Source organism: Hippocampus bargibanti, linkage group LG07 (genome assembly GCF_051943395.1).
Source record: "Hippocampus bargibanti isolate YZ-2025 linkage group LG07, ASM5194339v1, whole genome shotgun sequence".
Classification (NCBI taxonomy): domain Eukaryota; kingdom Metazoa; phylum Chordata; class Actinopteri; order Syngnathiformes; family Syngnathidae; genus Hippocampus; species Hippocampus bargibanti.
In genome coordinates, this window is record NC_142740.1 from 5,463,101 (window position 1) to 5,472,155 (window position 9,055).

Below are 9,055 nucleotides of genomic sequence, written 5' to 3' on the forward strand. Positions count from 1 at the left end.
GTTTTACAGGGGTGGGAGCTAAAACAGGCAAAACAGCGGGCCTCCAAGTGCCGAGTTTGGACATCGCTGCTTTACACTTCCGCTTAAGTTCCGTCACAATAAAAGGTCAAAGCTTGATTTTTTTTTTTAGCATAGGAGTTCGCTTCCCCGCCTGTTTTCCAGCTCTCCCATAAGCATAATGAGCTAATTATGTGACTCTGGTGTTTTACAGATGTGAGACCTAAAACAGGCAAAACAGCAGCCGAGTTTGGACATCGCTGCTTTACAGTGTGAGTGTTGCCTTTAGGGACAGTGTGAACTCGGAAAATTACCCGCACCTGATTAGCTGTGTAATCACACTCACAGAGCACGCCCTGATTGGAGGGGAAAGCACAGCATTTTGGCGACCTTTGCTCACTGCAGTAAAAAGGAAAGACTCGCGGAGTGTCACGTGTCCTTGTGTGTGAACAAGCCACTCAGATACTTTCGGGATGTTTTGGGCTTTGGTCGTCTTCTGTGCACTACAGAATGCAGCCGAAGCCTCTGCTCACAAAACAGGTAAAGTCTGCTTTGGTTTGGTTAGCGCTTGTGTAAAATTCATTATTTTTTCCATTTTTTTTGACAACAAATGATTAGATTCTGTATTTAATGACAACTTAGAAAGAGCATTCAATCAGAATCTTTTCCTCACCAGGCTAACACGAATCAAAATGAATAATTCAATTGCACAGTCATATTTTGGTTCATCTGCTATTAATAATCTAGTTTTCCTTTGGGCTTTTCCCTTCTTGGCGTCGCCACAGCCAATCAGTGTCCTCCTTCTTCAGAGGTTTGATTGGCATGTTTGTTTTGGCCAAGCTTTTACGTCGGATGCCCTTCCTGAGACAAACCTCTGTATTTATCCCGGCTTGGGACCGGCACAAGAAGACACTGGCTTATGTCCCTTTGTGACTACAGAACAAGCAACTTTTCGGAAAAAATAACAAAATGAATAAATGAATAAATAAATAAATAAATAAATAAATGAGTAAACAAATAAATACATCAGTACATAAACACATAAATACACAAAAATAAATAAATATTGCACAAAAATTAATACATGAATGAGTATGTGAATAAATGAATAAATAAATAAACACACAAAAATAAATACATAAATATTGTGCAAAAATAAATAAATGATTGAGTATGTGAATAAGTGAATAAATGAATAAACAAATAAATACCTAAATACATAAGTGCATAAATACACGAAAATAAATACATATTGCACAAAAATGAATAAATGAATTAGTATGTGAATTAATGTATAAATAAATATACAAAAATAAATAAATATTGTGCAAAAATAAATAAATGAAAAAGTATGTGAATAAGTGAATAAATGAATAAACAAATAAATACATAAATACACAAAAATAAATAAATAAATATTGCACAAAAATAAATGAATATGTGAATAAATGAATAAACAAATAAGTACATTAATACATAAATACACAAAATAAATGAATAAATATTGCACAAAAATAAATGAATAAACAGAAAAACAAATAAATACACAAAAATCAATAAATAAGTATTGTGCAAAAATAAATACATGAATAAGTGAGTATGTGAATAAGCAAATAAATGAATAAACAAATAAATACATAAGTACATCAATACATAAATACACAAAAATAAATAAATAAATATTGCACAAAAATAAATACATGAATGAGTATGTGAATAAGTGAATAAATGAATAGACAAAAAAACAAATAAATACACAAAAATAAAGAGATATTGCACAAAAATAATTAAATGAATGAATATGTGAATAAGTGAATAAATGAATAAACAAAAAAATCCACAAGTACATATATACACAAAATAAATGTTGCACAAAAATTAATAAATGAGTATACGAATAAACAAAAAGGCAAATAATTACACAAAAATAAATACATAGAGTGAGTATGTGAATAAATGAATACACAAATACATAATTACATAAATACATAAATACACAAAAAAAGAAATATTGCGCAAAAATACATGAATGAATATGTGAATAAGTGAATAAATGAATAAACAAAAAAGCAAATAAATACACAAAAATAAATAAATATATTGAGTATGTGAATAAATGAATACACAAATACATAATTACATAAATACATAAATACACAAAAAAAGAAATATTGTGCAAAAATAAATGAATGAAAAAGTGAATAAATGAATAAACAAATAAATACATAAGTACATCAATACATAAATAAATAAATAAATAAATAAATATTGCACAAAAATAAATACACGAATGAGTATGTGAATAAGTGAATAAATGAATAGACAAAAAAACATAAATAAATAAATGCACAAAAATAGAGATATATATATACACAAAATAAATGTTGCACAAAAATTAATAAATGAGTATGTGAATAAATGAATAAACAAAAAAGCAAATAAATACACAAAAATAAATAAATATATTGAGTATGTGAATAAATGAATGAATGAATAAACAAATACATAATTACATAAATACACAAAAAAAGAAATATTGTGCAACAATAAATGACTGAAAAAGTGAGTAAATGAAGAAACAAATACATAAGTACACAAATACATAAATACACAAACAAATAAATAAATATTGCACAAAAATAAATAAATGAATGAGTATGTGAATAAATGAATAGACAAAAAAAACAAATAAATACACATGAATAAATGCTACACCAAATCTGCTATTGATAATGGATGAATATGCAAACTAGTTGATTTGCATTTTTCATTGTTTGTCAGGTGCGCGGGCTTCCGGCTCGGTGACGTTTCAGCCGTGGTTGACGGGGTTGACGGCCGTGGTGGTCTTCCTCTTCGTGGTCTTTGTCTTCGTCATCCTCAGGAGACTCTTGGGGAAGGACAGGTCCTCTGCCAACAACGACCTTTGACCTTTGACTGCCTCTCGTTACATGTGAAAGGCCGTTGACAAAACAAAACTTGGCAGTGCAACCCCCAAAAAATATATATATGCAAGTAACATCCGAGTTACGACCGAGTTCCGTTCCGACAAAACGGTCGTAAGTCAAACGGTCATAAGTCGAAATCCATTCAAAATGGCTGACGTGATGTTTACACGACAGGATAGTGGACGATGTCAACTTGTTGTTTTTAAGCAACGTTTTCTATTGAATACTATTAGATACCAAACTGTTTACACTTCATTTATACATTTGATAACTTTTAGTGTCATTTTTATCACTTTAAATTTCGTATTATCGATTTTTAGTACTGTATAACTGTACCTGTAATGCGTACAAAACTGTTTAATGTACAGTTCATTTATAAATGCTATACTTACCTTTTAGTGTCGTTTTTATCATTTTATATTTCATATTATCAATTTGTATTACTTTACCTGTCATGTATACAAAAGTATATTAGCTAACTAGCTATCTAGCTAGCTACTCAATTGTGTGTATTTATTTAATTAGTGACATTGAGTGTATTAGCTAACCAGCTATCTACCTATCTAGCTAGCTATCTATTAGCTATATAGCTATCTAGGTAGCTATCCGTTGGCCATCTATTAGCTATGTACTAGCTGGCTAGCTAGCTTTCTATCTATTTACTTCCGGGTTGAGTGAACTCTGGCGTGTGTGGCTGCCGCTGCTCACCCACAGAAAAACTTTATCCTATAACTGTAAAGTGACCTTGAGAGTTTTGAAAGGCGCTTAGAAATGAAAATTATTATTATTATTATTATTATACTGTACAGTTCATTTATAAATGTTATACTTAGCCTGCGCTCCCTACTAACGGCCAGAAGACGTCGCCTGACACACAGCGGACAGTACTACAGGAGACGGTATCTGCACTGTACTACTACTACTTACTACTGTATTGAGTATAGTCACGCAGTAGATTGCTGTGCAAGTGTGTGACATGCTGGCTGGCCAAAATTGTAGTACGCGTTGCCGGCTGCTTGCGCGTTGCGGTGCCAGGCGTACAATTAAAAAAACATTAAAAATTGAAAAAGGGTCTGGCGGTCATGGTCGTAAGTACGGGTGGTCGTAACTCGCGCCGGTCGTAACTCGGATGTTACCTGTATAATAAAAAAACTTGATGGTACAAAAGCGGTAAGAATAACATGCGGATTGCTTGATGGTGCCTTAAAGCAGAGGTCCCCAACCCCCGGGCCGCGGACCGGTACCGGTCCTTGGGTCATTTGGTACCGGGCCGCGCAGAAAGAATAAATAATTGACATAATTTCCGTTTTATTTATTATCTGAGTCCGAACTATGTTTTATTTTGAAAAATGACCAGATTACATCCGTCTATGACTTACACTTGACGCATGTCAAAACGCTTGTCTAGGTCACGTGACACATACCGCTAAAATTAGCCCAGCGTAAGCTAGCAAAATGAGTAGTTTCCATGTCTGTCGTATCATTTTATTTTGTTGTATTTATCCGGCGGTCCGTGAAAATATTATCTGACATTAAACCGGTCCGTGGCGCAAAAAAAAGGTTGGGAACCACTGCCTTAAAGGACAACCGACACCACCGGACAACTTGCGTCCATAATTTGTGAAATGACTTCTACTGAGCGCATCTGACAAAGATTCCACGACATATAGCTATATTTGACCTTTTAAGTGTCGCGCTGAATTTTCAGGAAGTCTTGTTTTCGAGTTGATGACGATGCCTGACGTGACGTCACGGAGGGAACGCCCCTGACCGAGAAAGTGACACACAATGCATTTTGGGTACTTTTTTTCGTCTGAAAACGTCATGTTGATGGCGAAATTAGAAGGAAAACACATAAATAACGCCATGGTGAATCATTGTGTGTTGCACCAAGACTACTATTTGATACTAGTTGACACAAATTCCCAGCAGACAAATCAGCCCATTTCCAACGGAGCTTGTGTGCCATCTTGTGCATTTTCTGGGACGCTACATTGGTGTCATTGACGGCTCGAATTGATATGGGAGGACTCCTTTAATCGATTGCAAACATGTATGCTTTCCTCTTCAGAACTATTTGAATCATATTCATAACTGGATGAGTAACAAGAAAGGATCTTTTTCCGAATATGAAGCCATTGTTTTGATTCTCGAGCAAGGCAAGACGTCTTGGCGTGACGTTACGAACAAGGGGGCGGGACCTTCTGAAACTGGCCACTTCCGGTTTCAAATTGAAGTAGTTTTTAGACACTTTACGTCATTTTTATTGGTGTTTTGCATTTGACTAAAAATATCATACTGCGTGTTTCGGCTATTTTAGATGCTATCAAACGTTTTTCTGATGTCAGTTAGGGAACAAAAAAAATGGTGTCGGTTGTCCTTTAAATACACGTGTTATTGCCTTGTCTCACAGGGAAGACGAAGTGGACGAGGGAGACATGTTTGGGGACGAGAACAAAGTGGTGGAAATGCACCGAGACCAAGTGAAACAAACCAGCTTGTAGGACAAAAAGAAGACTTTGGTCTCCAGGGAGACCTCAAATGTCCACGGGACAATCAACAATCTCGTTAGACATATTTTCATATGTCGGCACTGTCCACCTCGCGTGTCCAAATGTGCTCAATAAAACGCCGCCTCTTCTTCAATCTGCTGGTGAAGGTTCTAATCTTCTCAGTGACGTCCCCTGGGTGGACTCCAGATTTATTTTTTTGGGGGGGTGGAGTGTCTTATCGGGACGTCCAAGTTCCTCTGGCGACGTTTGGATTGGATGTCCCTTTATTCGTCTCGCAGTTGGAGAAATGGACATTTCACAGTGAAAGGAAGGAAAGAAAGAAGTAGAAAAACAAAATATAGGAGCTGCTGGAAAGGCAGCCACTCTCGCGGCGGCGCCATCTTGAAGTAGAAAACATAAAAACTAAATAACAAATAACATGACAACACATTTATTAGCTCTCTAGCTATCGATTAGCACGTGACAAAAGATTGACTTGGTTGTCTAATTTCATACCGACTGGAAATTTCAGACACACAACTCATTTAAATACAAATTACACACACACACACACACACTTGCACACACACACACACCTTCACATACCTCAACACACACCTATACACACACACGCCATCACATACCTACACACACACCTACACACACATAGTGGATGCTCTCTGTGCACATATAAATCAAGCCATATAAATAAAACTATTTGATATAGTGTATTTTTTTACACGAATAATTTGTTTTTCACATAATATTACATGATTTTTAGTAGTTAATTAATCTAAGCAAAAAAAACTGAGGAGCCATTTGAGAGCCGGATCTTTTTAGTGAGCCGAGCCAAAAGAAACGTCTCTCTGAAAAGAGTCGGAATTCCCATCACTAATGACCACCACTGTAGTAATGTGTCGTTCGCGAACGAGCCGGGTCTAAGAGCTATCTATCTCTGAAGGGAACGAAGAGAGTTCGTGGATGTTCTCTGTGCACATATAAATCAAGCCATATAAATAAAAATATTTAATACACTATATTAAATATTTTTATTTATTGGATATTGGATATTGGCATATCCAATATCCAATATCCAATAAATAAAAATATTTAATATAGTGTATTTTTTTTACACGAGTAATTTGTTTTTCACATAATTTTACATGATTTTTGGTAACAGGCCCTCACATCCTTCCCATGGACAAAACCTAGACACTGGTTTAGATATGTGGACGATACTTTTGTCATAATTAAGAAACAAGAAATTCAATCCTTCTCAGATCACCTCAACTCTGTAGACTTCAACATTAAATTTACTCGCGAGGACTTTAAAGAGAACCAACTAGCCTTCTTGGATTGTAAAGTAATTATAAAAGAGGACAGAGCGCTAAAAACAGAAGTCTTTAGGAAGGCTACGCACACTGACCAATACTTACTTTTTGACTCTAACCACCCTTTACAACACAAACTAGGAGTTATCAGAACCCTCCAGCATAGGGCTAAACTAATACCAACTAGCACTGAAGGTAGAGAAAAGGAGTCAAAACATATCAGGAGAGCACTCACTGTGGGTACCCTCAGTGGTCATTCAACAAATGTCAGAAAGAAAGAATAGGGAATGAAACCAATAATTCTCAAGATTCAAAAAGGAGAGGAGTAGCAGTACCGTACATTGCAGGAGTTTCTGAAAAATTACAAAGAGTCCTTTGGCAACATAAAATTCCTACTTATTTCAAACCGATAAACACGTTAAGGCAAAAATGAGTGCATCCAAAAGATAGGCTACCAAATGAAAAACAAAGTCATGTAGTTTATTCCATACATTGTAAGAATGAAAATTGTAAAGAGCAGTACATTGGGGAGACTCAACAAAAAAGACTTTATCAACATCGCAGGGATAATATAAGTGGACCTCAATCGGCAGTACATTTGCACCTAAAAGCTAGCAACCACTCATTTGACGACAATGAGGTTAAAATCTTAGCGAAAGAACGTAGATGCTTTGAAAGGGGGGTAAAAGAAGCGATTCTTATAAAACAACAAAATCCTTCATTAAACCGGTCTGGTGGGGTGAGGTTCAATTTGGATCGTTCATACAATAGCCTGCTTAGGCAAAACAGGTTAGGCAACTTTCGTAATGCTGATGAGGGTCGTTATGCTGATGAGGTGATAACGGTGGGAGTGGGGGTAATAGGCCAGTCGTTAGTCAGGAATGTAGGAACAATCAGTGGGGCCACAGGGAGGGGTCCTCTGCCCCCCCAACCTGAGAGTAGGGACCTATCATAGCTGTGTCCGGCGCCACCATGTCTGGACATTAGGGATATATAAATGGGGCCGATACGACCAGGCAGACTTTAGTTCGCTGACGAAGCCTCTTGGATAGGAGGCGAAACGTCCGAAACCTTCAAATTTGTACAGATGACGGCTGAAGAAACCTTCTCATCGATGGACGACTCCTGTACGACTGAGAGCTTACACAGATGATTTTTGGTAGTTAATTAATTTAACCCAAAAAAAAACACTCAGGAGCAATTTGGGAGCCAAAAAGCCGGATCTTTTAGACTACACACACATCTTTTTAGACTACACACACCCACACACACCTACACAAATTGGTTCCCCAGGTTTTTCTCCATCAAATATCCAAGTGGCCCAAGTCCGTATGGAGCAAGAAGTGTTTTAGCAAAAAAAAAAAATAATTCCTTCCTCCACATCTGTCCTCCCGGTCAGTCCATCCACTACCGACGAGTCAAATCCAGTCCAGTCGTCCCAAGTCCCAAAACTGCCAACTTCACCCTGACTCAAGTTGGGTCACGTGACTCAAGTGTCCCCGTCTCTCGTGAAGCCAAACGCTGTTGGTGTCGTGATGGGAATTCTGGCTCTTTTCAGAGAGCCGGTTCTTTTGGCTCAGCACGCTAAAACGATCCGGCTCTTTGGCTCCCATATGGCTCCTCAGTTTGTTTTTTTTGGTCGCTTAAATTAACTACCAAAAATGATGTAAAATTACGTGAAAAACAAATTACTCGTAAAAAATACACTATATCAAATATTTTTATTTATATGGCTTAATTTATATATGCAAAGTGAACATCCACTAACTCTTCGTTCACTTCAGAGATCCGGCTTTAAGAGCCAGCTCGTTCATGAACGACACATTACTACAGCGGTGGTCATTTTTGATGGGAATTCCGACTCTTTTCAGAGAGCCGGTTCTTTTGGCTCGGCTTACTAAAAAGTTCCGGCTTTTTTGCTCCCAAATGGCTCCTCAGTTTTTTTTTTTGTTGCTTAGTTAACTACCAAAAATCATGTAAAATTATGTGAAAAACAAATTACTCGTGTAAAAAAATACACTATATCAAATATTTTTATTTATTTGGCTTGATTTATATGTGCACAGAGAGCATCCACGAACGCTCTTCGTTCACTTCAGAGATCCGGCTCTAAGAACCGGGTCGTTCGCGAACGACACGTTAATGCATACGTTACTACATACTGGTGGTTATGAGTGATGGGAATTCCGACTCTTTTCAGAGAGCCGGTTCTTTTGGATCGGCTCTGCTGATCAGCTGTCACTAATTTGCTTTTCATATTAATAATGCTATCATACCAACTAGTAAAAAA

The 9,055-nt window shown here is 36.7% G+C and overlaps 1 protein-coding gene across 1 annotated transcript; it reads left to right on the forward strand.

Moving 5' to 3' along the window:
• Positions 1–345: 345 nt before the first annotated feature.
• smim24 (small integral membrane protein 24) lies at positions 346–5,588 on the forward strand. Its single transcript, XM_089000919.1, has 3 exons — positions 346–537; positions 2,779–2,899; positions 5,356–5,588. The coding sequence occupies exons 1-3, from the start codon at positions 471–473 to the stop codon at positions 5,444–5,446; spliced, it is 279 nt and encodes a 92-aa protein (XP_088857045.1). The 5' UTR covers positions 346–470; the 3' UTR covers positions 5,447–5,588.
• Positions 5,589–9,055: the final 3,467 nt, after the last annotated feature.

What these genes read in the sequence shown, in the direction of transcription:
- smim24 (XM_089000919.1), top strand. Translation starts at nt 471, where the DNA reads ATGTTTTGGGCTTTGGTCGTCTTCTGTGCACTACAGAATGCAGCCGAA. An exon ending in AGCCTCTGCTCACAAAACAG is followed by an intron (nt 538 to 2,778) that starts GTAAAGTCTGCT and finishes ATTGTTTGTCAG; the next exon opens with GTGCGCGGGCTTCCGGCTCG. An exon ending in AGACTCTTGGGGAAGGACAG is followed by an intron (nt 2,900 to 5,355) that starts GTCCTCTGCCAA and finishes CTTGTCTCACAG; the next exon opens with GGAAGACGAAGTGGACGAGG.